The sequence below is a fragment of the Cetorhinus maximus genome, chromosome 13 (assembly GCF_964194155.1).
Source record: "Cetorhinus maximus chromosome 13, sCetMax3.hap1.1, whole genome shotgun sequence".
NCBI classification, from domain to species: Eukaryota; Metazoa; Chordata; class Chondrichthyes; order Lamniformes; family Cetorhinidae; genus Cetorhinus; species Cetorhinus maximus.
This window is the reverse complement of record NC_135891.1, coordinates 42,315,855-42,337,910: the sequence shown is the minus strand read 5'-3', so window position 1 is coordinate 42,337,910 and position 22,056 is coordinate 42,315,855. Positions and strand designations below refer to the sequence as shown.

The 22,056-nt window shown below is 46.7% G+C and overlaps 1 protein-coding gene across 3 annotated transcripts in view; it reads left to right on the top strand.

The window, feature by feature from the left end:
* The window catches only part of LOC144688571 (cadherin-like protein 26), a 116,195-nt gene that overhangs the window by 65,512 nt on the left and 28,627 nt on the right, over nucleotides 1-22,056 (top strand). For 2 of the 3 annotated variants that reach the window (XM_078555308.1, XM_078555307.1), the window contains exons 12-14: nucleotides 71-292; nucleotides 1,344-1,459; nucleotides 2,506-2,610. In XM_078555308.1, the coding sequence (XP_078411434.1) occupies nucleotides 71-292; nucleotides 1,344-1,459; nucleotides 2,506-2,610 (443 nt within the window). Of the gene's footprint in view, nucleotides 1-70; nucleotides 293-1,343; nucleotides 1,460-2,505; nucleotides 2,611-15,701; nucleotides 15,753-22,056 lie in introns of all 3 variants that reach the window. The other variant, XM_078555306.1, reaches the window with a different exon arrangement.

Genomic DNA, 22,056 nt, shown 5'->3' with positions numbered 1-22,056 from the left:
GAAGTACATAACTTTTAATCTATTGTTATATAGGCACACTTATTAATACAGTTTGGTACCTTTATCACAGGTTATTCCGTTAAACTTGTAAGAATGAAGAAAATTCCCATTGGAAACTACACCATACTTTTAAACATCAGAGATAGACAGGGTGTGGGGACTAAGAACACACTCCATCTATGGGTCTGTCACTGTAATGATGGAAGTACCTGCCCTCATTCAAGTCCAGCGTCAGTTACCTTAGGTGCTGGTGCTATTGGTCTTTTCTTTGGAGCTTTGCTCCTTATGTTACGTAAGTAAATACACACTCACATGAACATACATCTACCCATACAAAAAGAAAGCAGTGCAATATTATGCGAAGTGCATTAAAATTCTGCTGAGAAAGAAAAACCTTTATTCCTGTGATATAACTTAAACCCATTCAAAAGTTTGAGGTTAGTGCTGTGTTCTTTATAAATTTATGGGTACATTTAGCAAAGTTTGCTGACCTTTGAATCCTGTTCCCTGATCTACATACTCAATGAACAAGGTTCCATGTCATGAAGGTTGGCTTGCCAAGTTAACATTTATACATTTTGAAGAGGTTGATCATTTAATTTCACAAAGACAAAGATAAATGCATAGGTGGGAGTCTATTTGGCCCACCTGACTCAACCTTCCAAGGACACCTATGATCCTTCCAGCACAACATTTAACTGCTTCTTGGATGATTGCAGAGTTTCTGCTTTGAGTACCTTTGTTGAGGATCAATTCAGCTATCAATGATTTTGCAAAGAATTGCTTCTGGACATTGGTCTTAAAATTCATATTAATTTACGGGAAGTTATTGCAGTAATGGGGCGGGTTAGCTCAGTTGGCTGGACGGTAGCATATCATTCAGAATAACACCACCAGCATGGGGTTTGATTCCCGTTCTGGCCGAGGCAGATTTGGGACTGCCTCCTCACCCTGCCCTTAAGAGTGGGAGGCAATGGCAAACCAGTACTGGCAAAACTGTTAAGTAGATTGGTTCAGGGTGAAGCATGAGCAGACAATGAGCTAAGCACCTGCCTTTGGTTACGGCACACATGATGATGATCGGAATAATAATAATGTTGCTTTAAGTAATATGTTTTTCGCTTAAATCAAAAAACACAAAATGCTTCTTTAAGTAGCCAACATATTCAATTTTAGGTACTGTCTTCTTATAGTGCTTCATTGTAATGTGGACATCACAATTCCTCAATCACAATCTGCTCATAACATTCATATAATTATTTTAGTTACCTTCAAGTTTGCCATTAAAAAGACTTGTAGTCTTAGGCGAAGACTGATTCTTGTTTAATTTGTTTTTTTTATAGTTGGTTTTCTTCTGATTTTGTTTATGGAGAAGAAAAGCTTTGAGGTGTTACCTTATGAGTATTTCAAAGGAACACTGATAAATTACAACAATGAAGGACCTTGCAAAACAACCAATGTAAGTATATGAAACCTTACTATGGTATAAATCTTTTGGAAATGCACACCTGAATTAATGGGATCAAACAATTCTTGTGAAAGAGAAAATCAGAGTTCCTGACCATGGTTTCCCACTTGTGCATTAGCCAGCAACCAATTTTCTTTTCATCCATTTTCTTCATCTTTTTTGCAATAGGGAACCTAATAAATTCCAAATGCAACTAAAATTGATCCAATAAATATAATAATAATGACAATGTGGTAACACATCATTGAAAGCAAAAAAAAAAATGCAAATGTTACCTTTGTATTGTGGGGATGACTATCCTTTAGGGTTAACTTTATTTCAGATTTGTCTATGTTTTATAGGTCAGTTTTTAATGAGGTCCAATATATCTACATCTACTAAGTGTAGAATTATAGGTTTTTTTCTTAAAGTAATACGAGATATATTATGGGCTGAATTGATTGGGCGGGTGCCATCCTGACCCGATCAGGTGCGAAATTGCATGAGATGACGTTGGGCGAGTGTCTCGATGTCATTATGCACTCGCGTGATATTTCACTCAGCGGGCGCGCACAGAAGTCAGAAGCATGCCCGCCGACAACTAAGGGGGCAATTAAGCCCATTAATGGTGCAATTGTCTGCTACTTATCGTCGCCCACCCAACCTTGCGGAATGAGGTTTCTGTTATGAAATAAAATAATAAAAATCTGTAGTCAGCATTTTTATCATTTATATTTTCAGGTGCCTGATTGCGATGCTCGGACTTTTTTTCTGCATTTTAAAACTTTATTGGAACAGTTTCAGGTCGGCAGCTCTCTACCTTCAGGGAGCTTTCTCTCAGCACTTGCCCGCATTGACATCATCGCCCGCCCTCTTCCCGCCCCCACCCCAGCAGCGCTGAGCTTTTCAGTGCGCTCTTCATGCTGGCTAGCCATTAATTGGCCGGCCAATGTGAAATCACGGTCAGCAGTTCATTTCCCAGCCAATCCCAGGCCCGCCAATTGCGCCTGCCCACTGAGCTAAAAACTAGGGCCTATGCATTTTTTTTTAATTTTCAGAGCATTCCACTGAAATTGTCCATTGGAAAAGGATCGGCTTTGGACAGTGAAGCTAAAAGTTCCTTTGATGACTCATGTCCTGATCATCAGTTCAGGGGAAGTAATGTAAGTAATTATGCATTTAAAATCCTTTCCTCCAAAGGAATAGCAAAATAGTCAGAAATGACAGTAGAATGAATATTGAATTGCTAATTTTACATAAATGCATCCTTCTTTAAGTTATTAGTACTGGAAAATGATGAGGCAATGCAAATGCATGGTTAGTATGAACATTTGAGGCCCAAAAAGCCTTTAGCCCCTTGTGGTAAAGTGAGATACCCTGTCCATTCAAGACAATGCAAGTGTACTGATCATGTGACAGCACTGACAAATCACTGTACAGCACGGGCAACTGGGAACTGTGATTCTTGTCCTGGGTTTCTGAGTGAGCATGTATGATCTGGTGCTGTGCCCTATGTCCCAATAAATCATCACTGTTTATTCTTACATCAGTCTCTCCTCGTTATTGATTGCAAGCAGCAATTGATGAGAACATAGGAAGATGTCCAGTTAGGTTAGTTGGCCAATTAACTCATTTACTCGAAACATAGGGGAGAATTTTCTCCCCGTTGGGTGGGCTGGGCGGGAGCAGGTGCGGGCGGGTGTGCCGCCAATCACTGCCTGCGATCGGCTGGGCGCTGCCATTTTGCGTGGGACGGCTGATTAAGGCCTGCCCAGCGCGAAGCGCTTCCTGTGCGGGTGGGGAGAGGAGGGAGAGTTGGGGCCTGTGCTCTTTCGCACATGCGCACAAAAGAGTGCAGAAATCTCTGAGGCACAGAGCTGCCTTAGGGAGATTAAGGAAAGTCATAAAAATTTGGTAAGTAAAAATATTAAATTATTCAGACATGTCCCATCATGTGGCATTGTCACATGAGGTGGGACATGTTTATCAATTCACATGAAACAATTTACTAAATTAACAAAGCCTTCATGAAACCTCATCCCACCCATGAATGATGTTCCATGAAAAATGCAAAGGCCGCCTGGGCTCTTTGCCTGCCCGTCAACCTTAAGGTTGGATGGGCAGCCCTATTAATTACTTCAATTAGTTTTAAAATGGCCTTAATAGGCCTTTGACAGTTCGGTGGGCGTGCAGCTGACTCCGGTGTCCGCCCGCTGAACTGAAGATAGGAATGACACGCGGTGATGTCGGGATACATGCCCAAAGTCACCGCATGTCAATTTACGTGCTGGTGAGTGGGGCCCACCCCCACACGCCGACCAGAAGATTCAGGCCATAAAATCCCTCCTGCAACAATGTGCAGTTTGTTATACTGCACCAAATAATACATTTTTTGGAGCGATGAAAGGGACTACCACCTTTAAACATCTTTGGATTCTATGAAAACAGAGTTCCACACATACAGTTGAATGTAGATCTATAGCTCTGTGATTGTAGTTTTATTGCAGCTGAACATAATGTTAGCAATGTATCAATTTTTACAGCAGTACTGCTAATTTCTTAGTATTATACCTCATAATTTTCATTAACGTGGTACAAACTCTTGCATTGCAAGGAAAAGTATAGGGGAGAATTTTTAGCTGGGTGGGCGTGTGTCTGACCCGACCAAGCATAAAATAATGTGCAATGATGTCGGCGAGCGTCCCGACACCATCACGCACTTGCGCTATATTTCAGTCAGCGGGCTGTTGGCAGCGTACCAGCCGACAATTAAAAGGCCTATTAAGGCCATTAAAAAGTTAATTGAGAGAAATTTTTCTTTGCCCGAGATGAGGTTTCCAACAACAAATAAAAATAAAATCAAAACTTTAAAATTTAATTAATGACATGTCCCTGCTCACGTGACACGTGAGGGGACATGTTTTATAACATTTAAAATTTAAAAAATTTTATTTTGAAAAATGTTCATCTCCCTGAGGCAGCTCTGTGCCTATGTGAGATTTTTCAAGTGCACAGCCCTGCGTAGGCGCAAATGTCACACTCCACCTCCTTTCCCCACATGCAGGTATCGCAGGCAGTGCTAAGCGCTGCCGCTCGAGTTTCAGGCTTGGCGGGCCTTAATTGGCCCACCAGTGTGAAATCACGGTCCCGTCCCGATCGTGGGCACTGGTCAGCTTCCCGACCGCCCCTGCCGAGGCCGCCCGACGAGGGAAAAATCCTCCCCACAATGTTATAGAAAGATAGGATGGAATTTTCCATTCTGGAGACTAAGTCCTGTGGCGGGTGAGAAAGTTGGCGTCTTTCCCACTGGACGTTGGGACAAGTGAATACGTGCGATCTTCACTTTTCAGCTCACTAATTATGGAGGCATTCTATCTCCCTCCTTCCCTTCACCTCTGCCTCTGACTGCAGCTGATGGCAAATGGCACAGAACGAATAGCAGCTCCACACATTGCTGGAATCTAGAAATTATGAGATCCATGAATCAGGAACAAATCTGCTGCAATGTAGGTTTCATCATAGAGAGGAGAAAACAAGTGAGTATCTTTGACATTTAGTGGCCTCATAATTATTAGAGTGTCCCTTTAGCCGGCCACTTGTGGTGACCTTGTAGCCCACCCATCTGAAAAGACCCTCCTTCCACCTTGAGGGATCTTACTGACTGGTCAAGGTCAGTTTGGAAAAATGGTGCCCGTCACCTTTCAAACTTGCTCTGCCACCATCTAACCTCCTCCTGTGATCCACCAATTTCCCCCATTACCATTCCTCTCCCCTTCGTCAATCTTAAATCTCCCCACATTACCCTGGATCCTGGATCCTATCACAATCTACCTCCATATGCCTTTCCTCCCCTCAGAGCCGACACCCATGCTCACTCTGACCCCTCCTGTTATCCGAGCCATCTGTCTTGTCCCCCTCCATGACCCATCCAATGAGATCTTCACCAACTGGACTCTCATCCTGGACCTGCCACTCTACCGCATCTGCCTTCCCTCTTTGACTGTGACTTGTCCCCTCCACCACTAGTACCCCGAGTTCTCTCCTCAGGACTCTACCATCGATACCACTGACCTGCTCTCTAAGACACACTCTCCCTACCCTCTTTCCCGGACATTCCCCCTATTCCCAGAACAGTCTTCCGACTCCCCTTCCTTGGACACTCTCCCCACCCTTCCCCCGTAAGCGAGCCTCTGCTCCACCCTTCCGCCTTACCCCCAAACCCGCCTTCCAACCTTCTCCTGCCCCCTTTGTCCAGCCTTGGAGCAGCATTTGCTAATGGCACTTGAGTAAAGTTATGCGAGGTCACAAGAAGGAGAAAGCAACATATACAGACCTCAAGGTTGTGGAAGCAGTGAAACTCACCAGATGCATGTCAGTTATACACAGTTGTAAAACTGATTGTTCTAAATTCTCACTGGAGGGGATTTGCAGGGTGAATTTAATTTTGGCGAGGTGGCCTTTTTAATGAGCTTGCGTGAAATGCCAACGCATGCAAATGGGGTTCCCGACATTGTTCATCGGGAAGCTCGACCTGCCTTTAACCCACCTTGAAAGTTGAAAGAGCACAATTCCAACAATTTATCCCACAATCAGGAAACATAGGCCAGGATTTTATGGCCCCTCCCCCCCCCCCCGGTGGGGTATGATGGTCCCACAGAACTGAATGGCGATTTAAATGGCTCGCTGTGTTCCCCAGGGGGAGACACGTTGTAGCGGGGCCATAAAATCCTGGCCATATTTTTTGCCTCTCACCAAATTAATTGCCTCTGCCGGCCACAATTCCACCTGCTGGTGAGACTGAAAAATTCCACCCTTAGTATTCAAAGTAAAACATACAAGGACATGAGAAGTTCTTTGAATTATTATGACACAGCCAATGGTAAAGGCCTAGTTGTTCAAATCCCAGAGGGAAACTTGAAACAACTGTCATAACCCATTTTTGCAATTTGTATGTTTTGAGATGCAGGCTTTGAATTCAATTGTAATAAGACTACCAAGTCTCAGGAGGTTTTTATAAAAAAAAAAATAAACATTTATTAATTAAAAGTTTCTAAGCACATACATGTCTACAAATTACTATGATAATAACTTCTAAAAACTCCCCTAATTAATCGGACTCACAGTTACACATCCGTTAAGGCGACAGTAAAACACGGATTTCAACAGACCCCTGGCAAAGTACGCTCTGGACATTCAAAATGAGTTTCTTTCAGCTCTGGGTCCTTACAGACAGTGGCTTGAGGTTTACAGGCTGGAGGCTTTAGATCTTAGAATCCCTCTATCTTTTACCAACAGCCTTCTCTTCCTTTATAGATATTGTCCTCTTTGAATGCAAATTCTCATTGTATCACTATGTCTTTTGAACTTTAACCTCTTCTAACAATAAAACCCTTTCATAACACCAATTTCATGAGTAAGCTTTGGAAAAAGTAAACACATTGTTTGGCTTCTCCTGGCTAGGTGTGATATTTTACCCATTCTTTTGAATTATTTATTTAAAAATGCAAATTGCCCCCTTTACACTTCACCTTGTAATTTGCCTAATTAACGTTTCAAACCTACTTCTCTTCAATGCCTCAAAGTTCCTAGACCAGCTGGCCTTAGTCCAGTTAAGACACAGGCACCACTAGAACTCTAATTTAAAATAATTTCCAATAAGATTATAGACATTCTTATATCTTCTTGAAAGTATTCACTGAGAAATATGCTGCTTGTTTAGAGGCCTCGTTTCTAACTTGCACAATGAGAAAAGTTGGGTCTGTTCTTTTGCATTTACTTTCTATTCAAAAAGATAACAACAAAGCTTGCCATATATAGCATGTGTACCTGAAGCTATTTGGTTTGGTCCACCATAGGTGATTAAACTGAATCCCTAACTCCTATCATTAAAGTTATAAAAGCAAAACATATTTTATAACTTGAATTGATACCAAGCTTTTTTGTTGCAGATTTGAAATTCCTGCTCTTCATAGGAACTTCCGAGTTCTGCTATATCTGAATAAAGACAATTGAAGATTAGTTTTAATCATGCCAATCAAGTATAAGGAACTTGAGTTATTCTGATGAGTGGTCCCATGGATGAGATGAGGACATTGAAGGTTTCTGAGAGAGACTGAATGGTGATGTCCCTTGAACTGGCAGTGAGTGAGATCCCTGTGGATGTGTGATGTGTTTGAGAGTGTGAGAGTGATGAGAATAGTGACTTACCCTGGCTGAACGGAGGAGATCATTCATCCTCTTGCGGCACTGGGTGGCTGTCCTCTTTTTTTGCAGGGCATTGGCGTTGACCATCACTTCTCATGCTGGATTAGTGATGTTGCTGCCCATCCTGCAGCCAGAGTGGCGGTAGAGGACATCACAGTGGGCCTCCACTGCGTCCAAAATGCACTCAAGGGGCTCGTCATCAAACTGTGGAGCGGCAGTCTCCTTGTCTTTCTGGTCCATTTCTTCTGTGCAGCAGTCATGGGCTGGAAGCACAGAGTTGAGTGCGTGGCTGCACTTTAAATATGGTGCCGGCGTGATGAAGCGGCGAAGTGATGGTGCAGTGGGTGAATGAGAGCCAGCCTGCCAACGAAACAGCATGTTTCCCAAGAATGCATAATTGACACGGTGCGATAGGGATGAAGTAAGAAGCCGGCATTGTGGCCAGCAGGGCGAAACATCCTTTTTCCTGCCCGCTATCGCACTTGGTGCAAATCTGGGACGATTCCGCTCATTGTTTCAACATGCTGATGTTCTGTTCCAAGATGTTCCAAGTTGTAGCATGGCTGTGATTTTAGGAGCACTTTCCATGAGAGTTTGTGTGTTGGAGGGAAGTCACATGCAGAGTGGGTAGCCCAGGCCATTAAGCAGCCACGTCCTGGTTTGACATAGTGACTTGAAGAAGGGGGAATGGCTGACTGGCACAAGATGAAAGCATCTTGACTGCTCCCTGGAAAACAGGAATTCACCAACATGATGGGCTGTGCATAGTTACACAGCCACTGCATGTTCAGAGAGTGGAGCCTTCTCTGATTGTGGCACATCTCTCTATTGAAATGTGGCACTCGCAGAGCCACGTGGGTATAATCAATAGACCCTGAACCACTAGAAAGCTCACTATCTTGGCAAGACCATGTGCCTGCTCGTCCCGCTTCTCACTGCTTAGACAGAAGATAATGAAGTTCTCTCTCCTTCTGTACAGGGCCTCGGTGACCGTCCTGATGCAGTGATGCACGGCAAACTGAGAAATGAGGTCTCCTGCTTCACCCTGAATAGATCCACTGGCATAGAAATTGAGGGCGATGGTGGCTTTTCTGGCTATTGGCAGCCCCATCCGTGCCCTGCTCTGGCTGCAGGTCTGGCTAAAGGATATGGCACAGTTCATTCGCACCCTCCTTGGTGAAGTGTAGCTGCCATAGACACTGTTCTTGCCTGAGATAGAGGTAGGAGAAGTGACGTCAGAAGACCCAAGGTTGTTAAGGCTGTTGACTGCTCTCCTCTTCTATTTGTGAACAGCTCTGCCTCTCTGCTGCCTCTTTTCCTATATATGCTGAAGCTCAAGAAGCACTGTCATTATTACCTACATGACTAGGAGGAAGTTTTCAACAAGTTCTCCCAGGATGTTGGTGCTATTGGCACAGGCTGCCCGCAAAGTCATTTGGAGCTGTCTCCCCTCACCATATTTTTCTTTTCTTGGCTCCTGTAATCCAGAAATCCTGTGTCTTGAAACCAATGCAGTACAGAGCTGAATTTTGCAGCCCTGGACTAGTATGGAAAACAACTCCTTTGAAGGCATAAGTTCAACATAGAATTCCCAAAAGCATCACCAAACAAAAATTTGATGCAGAGCCACGCCTGTGAATGTAATCAGATTGTAATCATTATTATGGCTGTTCTTTGGGAGGTAGCTAGTTTGTGCTAAATTACGGGCAATTTTGTGCTGTGGAATCACACAATTGGAAGTGTGTTTAAAAAAAAAATGGGAATTTATGTTGTGCATTTCATGACCTCAGGAGGTTGCAAAGTGCTTAAAAGCTAATTAAGTAGCTCAGAAGTGCAGTCCCTGTTGTGATTTGAGAAACACAGCCGTCAATTTTCACATGGCAAGAAGCCACAAACAGTAATGAGAGTGAAACAAAATCAAAAAAGTGCTGGAAAAACTCAGCAGGTCTAACAGGATCTGTGGAGAGAAAAGCAGAGTTAACGTTTCGAGTCCATATGACTCTCCTTCAGAGCTCTTTTTTCCAAGCTTTCTGTTTTTGTTTGATTTCCAGCATCCACAGTATTTTGCTTTTATTATAGTAATGAGAGTGATATTGGCTAAGGGTTAAATATTGGCCATGTCACTGGGGAGATCGCCACTGCTCTTCTTTATAATAATGCTGTAGAATCCTTTAAAACCACCAAAGTGGGTAGAAAGGGCATCGATTTAGTGTCTCATCAAAAAGACAGCACCTATGACACTAACCCCGAGCTGTCCCCCATAACACAGCAGGTGTACAGGTGCTGAAATCGGCAATTTTTAAAATAAATAAATGGTCAATTGAGCTTGTTACCAAGCCAATTGATCAGAATATCATGCTGCCCATACCATAAAATGGTTGGCATGGGCAGGCGGGCGGGCATACCCTGACTTACTTCTCTCTAGGATCCATGTCCACTTCACCCGTAGGCCTCCCTGCTTCCCCGTTGAATTTTGGTGCTGCTGAGAGTGCAGATTGGCCGGCAGCTCTCGAGAGCGGGACTTCATCTCCTCCTACTGAGGGGCGGGGTGGGTGGGGGCAAACAATGTGACACCCCACCTCTGTGAAATCCAGCCCAAAGATTATTTTTGGATTTTTATACTTAAATTTAAGTAAAGCAAAGGAAACTGACCAGTCCTGGATAACTGAGATGATGTTGTTGGAAATGATACGATTGCACAGTAAAAATACATAAAATTAGGGGAGCATAAACATATCCAGGTCAACAAATGAGTGCTAAATACAAACGGTAACAGGGTCAAATAGCACAGTAAATTCTTAATAATAGAGCAAGGATTTCAGAAAGGAGTCAGCCTTATTTTAGGCAACATGGGGCAGGATTTTCTCAGATAGTGGGGTTTCGTGCCTCACCACCCAAAGAGTCCCCACTGATCGCAGCAGCCTCAGCCATCTAACAGTCTGAGGAATGTTAATTAGCTGGAGATGGAACTTCCACCCATCACTAGGGCACAAGCCCCGTCTTACAGAGCTGCCGACTAATCTGATTGGCCAGCTGCTCTGTAGCCCCAGCAGTGCCATTGGCAGCATTGCCAGGACTGAGACTACAAGCAGTCCCTAGATTTTAAGCCTTGGAGTCCAGGGCCAGGTAAATATTGGGGGTGGGGGGGTGTGCAGGGTGGTATGGTCTCAAGGTGGGTAGGAAATGCGGCTCCAGGGGGTTTAAGGAGAGGGGTTGGGAGCCTTGATAGAGAGGCTAGGGGGAGGAGGGACCACCCACGGGGAGTAAAGCTTTTGGTGAGGTGGGCTGCCTGTTGTGGGTCTCCACCCTGCTTCACTCCCATGGCCCAAGCAGGACGTCCTGCAAGGCTTCCCCCTTGCCCCTGAACTCCTCTCGCCAGCCTCAAAATTGAGGCTGGATTTTTTTTTTCTTTTTTATTCATTTACAGGATGTGGGTGTCACTGGCTAGGCCAGCATTGATTACCCATCCCTAATTGCCCTTGAGAAGGAGGTAGTGAGTTACCTTCTTCAACTGCTGCAGTCCATGTGCACACACAATGCTGTTAGGGAGGGAGTTCCAGGATTTTGACCCAAGATAGGGAAGGAACTGTGGTATTTTTCCAAGTCAGGATGGTGAATGGCTTGGAGGGAACTTCCAGGTGGTTGCATTGCCATGTGTCTGCTGCCCTTGTCCTTCTAGATGGTAGTGGTCTTGGGTTTGGAAGGTGCTGTAAGGAGCCTTGGTGAATTCCTGCAGTACATCTTGTAGATGGTACACACTGCTGCTAATGTGCATCAGTGGTGGAGGGAGTGAATGTTTGTTGATGTGGTGCCAATCAAGTGGGCTGCTTTGACCTGGGTGGTGTCAAGCTTCTTGAGTGTTGGGGCTGCACTCATCCAGGCAAGTGGAGAGTATTCCATCACACTCCTGACTAGTACCTTGTAGATGGTGGATAGGCTTTGGGGAGTCAGGTGGTGAGTTACTCGTCACACGATTCCTAGCCTCTGACCTGCTCTTGTAGCCACAATAATTATATGACTGACCAGAAACCGAACTGGACTAATGATAACCTCCAGAATGTTGACAGTGGGGGATTCAGTGATGGTAATGTCATTGACTGTCATGGGGTAATGGTTAGATTTTCTCTTGTTGGATATGGTTATTGCCTGGCACTTGTGTGGTGTGAATGTTACTTGCTACTTGTCAGACCAAGCCTGGAAGTTGTCCAAGTCTTGTTGCATTTGGACATGGACTGCTTCAGTATCTGCAGTGTCGCAGGTGATGCTGAACATTCATCAGCGAACATCCCACTTCTGACCTTATGATAGAGGGAAGGTCATTGATGAAGCAGCTGAAGATGGTTAGGCCGAGGACACTACCGTGAGGAACTCCTGCAGTGCTGTCCAGGGGCTGAGATGACTGACCTGCAACAACCACAACCACCTTCCTTTGTGCTAAGTATAACTCCAACCAGCGGAGAGTTTTCCCCTGATTCCCATGGACTCCAGTTTTGCTGGGGCTCCTTGACGCCACACTCTGTCAAATGCAGCCTTGATATCAAGGGCAGTCACTCTCACCTCACAAGTTCAGCTCTTTTGTCCATGTTTGAATCAAAGCTGTAATGAGGTCAGGAGCTGAGTGGTCCTGGCGGAACCCAAGTTGAGCGTCAGTGAGCAGGTTATTGGTAAGCAAGTGCCACTTGATAGTACTGTTGATGGCCCTTTCCATTACTTTACTGATGACCAAGAGTAGACTGATAGGGCAGTAATTGGCATGGATTGGATTTGTCCTGCTTTGTGTACAGGACATACCTGGGCGATTTTCCACTTTGCTGGGTAGATGCCAATGTTGTAACTGTACTGAAACAGCTTGGCTAGTGGCATGGCAGGTTCTGGAGCACATGTCTTCAGTGCTATTGGTGGAATATTGTCAGGCCCCATAGCCTTTGCAGTATTCAATGCCTTCATCCATTTCCTAATATCATGTGGAATGAATTGAACTGGCTGAAGACTGGCATCTGGGATGCTGGGGACCTCCGGAGGAGGCCGAGATGGACCATCCACTCGGCACTTCTGGCTGAAGGTTGTAGCAAATGCTTCAGCCTTAGCTTTTGCACTTATTTGCTGGGCTCCTCCATCATTGAGGATTGGGATATTTGTGGAGCCTCTTCCTCCAGTGAGTTGTATAATTGTCCACCACCATTCACGGCTGGATGTGACAGGACTGCAGAGCTTAGATCTGATCCGTTGGTTGTGGGATCGCTTAGCTCTGTCTATCACTTTGTTTGGCATGTAAGTAGTCCTGTGTTGTAGCTTGGCCAGGTTGATACCTCATTTTTAGGTATGCCTGGTGCTGCACCTGGCATGCCCTTCTGCACTCTTCACCAGGGCTGATCCCCTGGCTTGGTGGTATGGTAGAGTGGGGCAAATCCCATGCCATGATGTTACAGGAATTGACCAAGGCTCCTTAGACAGCACCTTCCAAACTCACAACCACTACGACCTAGAAGGACAGGGGCAGCAGATAGATGGGAACGTCACCACCTGGAAGTTCCCCTCCAAGTCACTCACCATCCTGACTTAGAAATATATCGCCGTTCCTTCACTGTCACTGGGTCAAAACCCTGGAACTCCATTCCTAACAGTACTGTGGGTGTACCTACACCACATGGACTGCAGCAGTTCAAGAAGGCAACTAAGGATGGGCAATAAATGCTGGCCTAGCCAGCGAAGTCCAAATCCTGTGAATGAATATAACGAAAACACAAAATATGAGATTACACATTGTGGTTGAGTACAATTCTGTTGCTGATGGCTCACAGCATCTCATGGATGCCCAATCTTGAGTTTCTAGATTTGTTCGAAATCTATCTTGTTTAGCATGGTGGTAGTGCCACACAACATGGAGGGTGTCCTCAATGTGAGGACAGGACTTTGTCTCCAAAGGTGGACAGTCCTACCGCTACTGCCACGGGCAGATGCATCTGCAGCAGACAAGCTGGTGAAGATGAGGTCAAGTATGTTTTCCCCTCTTGTTGGTTCCCTCACCACCTGCTCCCACTCAAGCAGTTATATCCTTTAGGACTCAACCAGCTCGGTTAGTGGTTGTGCTACCGAGCCACTCTTGGTGATGGACATTGAAGTCCCCCACCCAGAGTACATTCTGTGTCCTTGCCACCCTCAGTGCTCCCTCCAAGTGGTGTTCAACATGGAGGAGCACTGATTCGTCAGCTGAATGGGGTGGCGGTACAGGGTGGCCGTACATGGTAATCAATCAGGAGGTTTCCTTGCCCGTGTTTGACCTGCTGCCATGAGACTGTGTACCACTGTGCTGCCACCTCCACTGGGTCTATCTGCCTGTCTTTACATGTAGGCCAAACCAGGTAAGGATGGCAGATTTCCTTCCTTAAAGGGCATTTGTGAACCTGATGACTTTTCGTGAGAATTGAAAATGCAATGGTGGGATTTGAACACCCTGGGTCTCTGGATTACTAGTCCAGCCACAATACCACTATGCGACTGCCTCCCCAGATGGGGATGGGGAAAGCAGCCCATAAGTAGGTAATAGTTAGCCACTTATTGCAATCCAGAAGCAAAATATGCTCCTCAGTAAGTTTCTGCTTAAATTTCTGCTCAAACTCATTTGCATTTTGTCGACTAACATTTTTTTCACTCAGTGCAATCAGGCAGCGTTTTGAGCACAATTGATGTTTTTCTAGTATTAAAACTGTATCTTGATATAGTTTGACTGGTAACCTAGTGCAGTTTTATAAATATTGTCTGGAAATGAATTGTTAAAAAATAAGAAGCATTTTAATAAGACTGGGCCATAACTTCTGTGCTCCCCAGCATCGGATTGGGGAGTATCCCAAAGGTGTGCTAGGAAACCCCCCATCGGAACTTCAAAGGTCAGGGTTTGCCCCTGAATTGCCCAGAAGTGCAAACTTCCTCTGGGCAATTGCCCTGCTTTGGGAACCACCTGAAAACGCGATTTACATCATAAATTTATAACGGTTCTGGCTATGTTACACCAATTACAAATTGTTAGAAGAATGAAAACCTCTAACTTCCCACATGCTGTATTCCCTATCCCCCTGACCTGACTTGATCCTCCCCACCCCCTGCAGGCCAGACCCTCCCCCCAGCAACAGCAACCCCCCCCCACCTGCAGCACCCATCTCCCGCAGTACCGACACTCCCCACCCACAGTACCGACCACCCCCACCTGACCCGACCGCACATCCACCTTCAGCCCCTCACAGGCCATATCCCCTTCTCAACCACTGATGTTTGAACACCCCCCACATGTCCGATTCCCGCTCCCCAACCCCCCCGCAATGTCCGACGTCCCTATCCCCCTCCAATGCCTTCACCCACCCACACCCTCACAATGTCCGACCACCCCCGCACCCCCCAAACTCTGTCCACTTATCTTAGTCATTTATCTCCTCCCTGGCCTGTCAGTTTCAATCTGACCCTTAAACTTAGCTGGATTCCGGCAGCTAGTGCTGTAAAGAAAGGGGACGTGCCCTCCTTCAATCCCACGGAGTTGGACTGCGACACTGGGCCTTGGAGTCAGCTGCACAGCTCGGATCTCGCCCGGCCGGAGTCAGAAGATCAGGTGAGACCAGCATGGAAGAAATTTAGAGCAAGTAATTGGGAAGGGAGCGGCGATCCAATGCTGATTGCACTCCGAAAAAGTTATAGCCCAATGTCTAGTCCACCCACTGTGAGTAACCTGTTTTCAATAACTGAAAATGACCTGAGAAAACCATAACGTTATGATTTACTACATTAATTTATGTATCGAAATCAGTTTCTTGGCAAATTAAATATTTTTAATATTTAAAAGCCTTTGAATGGTGTCTTTACACCTAAAACAAAAAGCTACATTTTAAAAGCATCTTTTGAGGTCTGCAAATGGGCATCATAAGCGGAAACTTTACACGGTGATGAATTTGGTCTGGGGGTTTGACCAGTTTTGTAAGTGGGTCCGGTTTCCAGACAGTTTGTACTGCATGTAACCTGCACTTCAAACTCTGAGCTTTTGCATTGGTTTTGCTGATTTCAGGTGAATCTAGAACAACTTCAGCCACCACAAGAAACACACATTGGTCTGAAGGTACTGTTTAATTATGTATATTGTGAGTGCATACTCATTTCTTCTTGATATAATTTATTTTTATTTTTTAAAAAAAACAGTGTTGGAAGAAAGTGTGATCGACAGGCCTGTGACCCAGGGGCAAGGGAAGCAGCCACACTTTAGGGAAACCTTTGTATAAAGTGACCATTCCTCCACAGCTGAGACAGTTCAGACACAGCCACATTGACATGCACGGATTTGGGCCTCTAGCTTATCTGCCCACTCGGGCAACACAGAGGCATGAAAATGCCACCAAGTGCTCCAGAGCTTTTCACCCCTCAGGCACAGACTGCAAACTAATGAGCGTTTCAGTGGACTGCAGAACAGTTGGGTGACTGGGCAAGTTGTACAATCTCTTTGTTAAAGCTGGCCATGGAGCAGTCACTGGGCTCACAGCCCCCTTACAATGTCATTATTCAGGTTTGGTCCAGTCTCCCCCATGGTTCAAGCTAACGGTGCAGCCTTGCAGTGTGGGTTAGGAGAATGCCTGCACGTGAGCTGAGAGCACAGCTTGCAGACCAGTGTGTGAAGCTGCTGCCAGTCAGTCAGGTGGAGTGGGGCAGAGATGGGTGGGGTTTCAGGCAGCCACACAGTGCACTAAACCCTGGCCATCCTCAGTGTGGTAGACAGCACTGTGTGCGGTGCGGTAGAGAGCCTTCAGACATAACCATGAGGTGCTCTTAAAACATCCAAGGCAACTCACACGTCTTTCATTGTGCAAGAGGATTACATCAGGAGCATGGTGACCTACATGTATGCCTTGTAAATGTACATGGAGAAGAAGAGAGTGATGGAGGCACCTGGCTGGGCTGAGGGAGGAGCAGCACCCTCAGGAACAGAGGGTGGCTGGGGCTCCTGCACACACTGCTGAAGAGCCAGAGCGAGGTATCATTATTTGGTGCCTCACTAGACCCAGGGTCTATAGACGTTGACTTTCATACCTGCAAATGACTGAGAACCAGTGTCGCCAAAGGCTGCACATGTCCAGGCAACTGTTTGGCTGCAGTTGGCATCATAAGGGCCTGGAGGGTGTCCACTGCCAATGGCCATGTAAGTGACTGCAGCACTCAATTTTTATGCCATTGGCTCCTTTCAGGGCTCCACAGGTGACCTCTGTGGGATATCACAAGCCTCCACCCACAAATGCATCCATGAGGTCATGAACAGCATCTTCGCGAGAGCACACAACTTCGTGCATTTCTCCAGGGACCAAGAGAGCCAGGATGCAACAGCGATTGGATTTGCTCAGATCTTGGGTTTCCCCACAGGTGCAGGATGCAATTGACTTCACTCATGTGGCGCTCTGATCTCCATCGCAACACGCAGTCAACTATATCAACCGCAAGGGCTTCCACTCGCTGAACGTTCAGCTGGTGTGTGACCACCACAAATGCATCCCGCAGGTCTGCGCATAGTTCCCAGGGAGTGTCCATGACTCCTACATTCTCAGATCCCTGACATCTTCCAGGGTCCAGAGGCTGCAGGGTTGGCTCCTCAGGGACAAGGGCTACCTGCAGAGGCCGTGGTTGATGACACCCATGTGGTGGCCTCAGACTGCAGCAGAGCGACAGTATAACGAGGCAGATGCTGCAACTTGCACCTTGGTGGAGCAAACCATTGGGGATGCTGAAAGTGAGGTTCTGGTGCCTGGATCAGTCTGGTGGAGCCCTGCAATATAGTCCACAGAGGGAGTCATGCATCATTGTCACCTGCTGCACCCTTTACAACCTGGCGCTGCAACGGGGAGAGGAGCTGGCTGAGGAGGAAATGGAGGCCTTCAGCTGCTAAATGATGACATGCAGTGAGGAGGCACCATAGATCCTCACATTGTATCTGTGAATGTTTGACTCCAGCCTGGCTGAAGGCAGCCTGCATACTCTGATAAGGCTCCTGTCATGACGATCCAGCAGAGGCCTTAATAGTCACTTCATTCCAGGAGGACGATGATGGCATGCAGTGAGGACACGTCATAGATCTTCACACAGCCCCTGTGAATGTCTGACTCTTGTCTGGCCTGCTTGTGCTCTGCGATCAGGGAGACGCAGCTGAGAAACTTTAAATGCATCACATCCTTTGTCAGCCTCAGCTGTGGCTCAGTTCATAGCACCCTCGCCTTTGAATCAGAGGGTTGTGGGTTCACGTCCCACTCCCGGAAACCAAGAACTGTGATTGTACTTGAAAGAGTTGCAATCTGTGACTGTTGATAACTCGAAAGAGTTTCAGCACCTGACCCTTTCAGGATCACAGCATTATTGGTAACAGATGCTGATGAGATGGAGGCCAGCTCGTCTTAAAAAAGGTGCTGAGAACACAGAATGACAGAACTCTGACGTCTGCCCACGACATTGACAGAAAATGACCAGCACCGTCGAAGGCATCAGTAATGTTTCCAGCGAGTGTGAGACTGGACCATCACTGTGGCCTGAAGGTTGCACAAAGCACAGAGAAGATGCCCTGGACTGAGACACCTGCCTTTATCTTGAAGAAAGGTTCACATCTGAGTGAATGAATACTGCTCATTAGAACAAGGAGCCATAGGCAGGGAGACATTCTTGGGAGTTTATTTACAATGGTGAACATTATGTGCAAGTGATTAACACCCGTGTCCAGGTTGTGTCACTACCTCTTAAGACTCCTAACCCTGCCACTACGTCTTGGTGCTCCGCCAACATCAGCAGTGGAGGTGGAGGCAGCCCACTGACTGCTACACCCTGTGATGACCTTGGCAGGTATCCTCTGGAAGGCTGAGACCTGGAGGGCCCCGGCCTGCTTTCAGTGTCCTGCTGTGTGGCAGTGGCACCCTCCTCGGCCTGTGGAGCTGGAGCTGGAGGTCACAGGAAGAGGGGAATTCGGATGAACTGGATACTCCTGGAGTCACCTGGCTGGATGATCCTGGGATGTGCACCTGCTGACCCTCCTCCCTCTGAGTGCTGGAGGGCCCGTGGCTATCTCATTGAGGAGAAGGAATAGCTTAAGTGAGATCGAGCTGCCCAGCACCCCATTTGTGTGCACACTGTTGGAGGCCAACCATGGTGTCAGTGATGAAGTGCAGCCCATGCAGCAGTGCAGGAGTAACATCCTGGACCAAGGTCTCCATGGTGGCTGCCATTATACCAGTGTTGGTGAGTAGGCATGCTGGCATTGTCACCACAGGCTGAAAGCAGACAGACTCCTCCATCTTGCCGTGCAATCTGAAGAGTGCAGCGGACATCCCTTCCTGATGTTCGCAAGCTTGCCTTTGCATCTCCAGTAACTGAGACATGACTGAGTCCAGAGGCTCGTCATCGGACTCAGCAGATTTCTGGCTGCCAGCAGTCCCAGGGACGTGGGAAGTCCCTGCCTCCGCCTGCTGTGGATCAGAAAGTGTGATGTGCTCACCAGATTGTGACCCCGAGGCTACTCTAAAGCTAGGTCCCACCCAGGTGTGTCTGCACTGGTGGAGGGTGGGTGAGTGCCTCCAGATTCTACTTCAGGGGTTACTTCAGGGCTTGACTGGAGGCCCTGGACTCTGTTGGCTGTTTCTCAGATGTGTCTGAGAAAGCAAGGAGAGATAATTAGTGCAAGGCGATGGCCTGTGAAACAGGACACACTCGTGGCATGGTTGTCTGATCGATGTTGCACTGCTGGATCCTCACTTGGTAGAGCAGCACCAGCCTCACCGTCAGCACAGGACCGATCCAGATCCTCGCCAGCCAGCTGGATGGCTCTGTTTTCAAAGGCCGCGAGGACCTTGATTGCAGTCTTCTTGCCTTTCAGGGCCATGTCTTCTTTGCAGCAGTCCTTGTGTGGAAGCACTGAGTGTTGTTCGCATGGCTGCACTTTAAGTATGGCGCCCGGCATGATGAAGCAGTTAGGTGATGTTGTGGCAGGTGAACGAGAGCCTGCCTGCCTTCGAAATGGCATGTTTCCCAGGAATACATGATTAATGAGGCAGGATTGGGAAGATATAACTTTTTTGGAAAAATATACTTTATTCATAAAATATCTGGAAGAACATACCAAACCATTTCAAAATCACCATCACAAAGGTACAATCAGGTTCAACTTTTACAACATGTATCGCGAGGTGCATTAGTACAATCAATGAATATTACAATCATTTGCAGACATTCATTTTGAGCTGTACAGCCCGAAGGGCTCTAAACAGTTCCCAGTCCCTCAGTGCACTGTGGCAGAAAGGTCTTAGACAGCGACCCTTCCCCATTGCGCCTTTGCGGCGGCTGTCCCAAGCTAGTGCGTCCCTCAGCACGTAGTCCTGGACTTTGGAATGTGCCAGTCTGCAACACTTAGTCGGGGACAGCTCTTTGCACTGGAAGACCAACAAGTTTCGGGCAGACCAAAGAGCATCTTTCACCGAGTTGATGATTCCTCCAGCTGCAGTTGATGTTTGTCTCGGTGTGTGTCCCTGGGAACAGCCTGTAGAGCACAGAGTCCTGTGTCACAGAACTGCTCGGGATGAACCTCAACAGAAACCACTGCATCTCTCTCCAGACCTTCTTTGCAAAGGCACAATCTACAAGGAGGTGAACAACGGTCTCGTCCCCACCACAGCCACCTCAAGGGCAACGTGCCAAGGGGGTGAGACTCCTGGCGTGTAGGAAGGATCTGATGGGGAGCGCCTTTCTCACCACCAGCCAAGCTACGTCTTGGTGCTTGTTGGAAAGTTCTGGCGATGAGGCATTCTGCCAAATGACTTTGACCGTCTGCTCGGGGAACCATCCCACAGGATCCACCCTCTCCTTTTCCTGCAGGGCCTCTAAGATGTTATGTGCCGACCACTGCCTGATGATTGCAGCCATTGGTTAAATGCCCTTTTTGCTGCCTGCTCCTGCAGTTAGTCCAAATATGGGATGATTCTGCCCACTGCTTCTTTACTGCAAGTGACTGTAGATTTAAAACAATGGAAAGAATTGGGGACCCAGTCAGTAACAAGTATTTTCAGACCCACAAGGGTTATTTTCATTTCATACCTGTAGGTAGCCATTCCAGAGGAATTGAACAATGACAATAATGTTACCCATAGTCCTAAGGATAAGTCCCAATCTTAAAGATTCAATGACCCCTCTCTATCACACACCCACACACAGCCCCCCTAATCAGTAACAGGATGACCCAATTTGGAATAGTTTCAAAGTGGATCTCTGCCAAGTCCAGGATTATTTTCCATTAACTAGGGAGTTTAGGAAATTGACTGTTCGAATTCTGAAAATTCCATTTGATCGCTTTTTCGTAAAATGAGACAGCTTGATGTTGTACCTCATCTCAATCAAGTTCCTATTAGTCTGATTTATTAAAGGTTAACACTGTTCTGAAATTGTTGGTGCTACTGCATTGAAAACACTTTTCCGCTCCCGATCACGATGGGCATCATGGCGTGCATCAGAGCTAAAGTTTGCGCGAGGACCCAAAACCTGGTAAAAACGAGGAAGCGATCATGCGCTTCAGCTGTCAATGGCGGGCCACATTTCCCACTGCTGAATGTCGTGAATTCTGTTAACATAAGTCAGCATCTCATTACGATGCCTGCTCACCGGAATCATCCCTCCATGCCAGATTAAGAGCCCACGTCGGCTTCCAATGAGAACGATGTGTTTCACAACAGAGTTTAAACGACGTGCAGTTGGTGACCTATACTTTGCCTGAGACTCTAGGCGAGTTTGCATACATTGCGGGGGTCAGAGCCAAGTTTTGCAGGCTGGATTGCGTTGGTTTTGGGGGTTCTCGCAGGCAAGTCTCTACAGATATCAGCAGTATTAAGGCAGGGTGGCTTTCACTGTGCTGTAGGGCAAGGGGGCCAGGCAGGACTGAGGGAAGGGGAAAGGGCTGCAGGGCAAGGGCTCCACGAGTGGAGAAGGTTGCACTGAGACACATGACATGGGGGGTGGGTGGTGGGCACTAAGGGGCCACCCAGCTGAATTGATAGTTCCAAAATGAGGACAGAGGCACAGCTGAGACAGGTTGGCAGCTGTTCAATTGACATTCAGGGAGCCAGTAAAGTGGAGCAATAATGCCCATTCATGCAACACTGATCCTCAAAGAGAGCACTGGCTCTCTAATGAGCATTATGACCTAGTGCCATTGCCCTGTCTTTTCCCCATCACCCTGCACCTTATTTCTATTCAAATAATTATCTAATGTTCTCTTGAATGCCTCGATTGAACCTGCCTCCACCACACATTCAGGCAGTGCATTCCAGACCCAAACCACCTGTGAGAAAAGCTTTTTCTCATGCCACATTTGCAAATCACTAAATCTGTGCCCTCTCATTCTTGATCCTTTATGA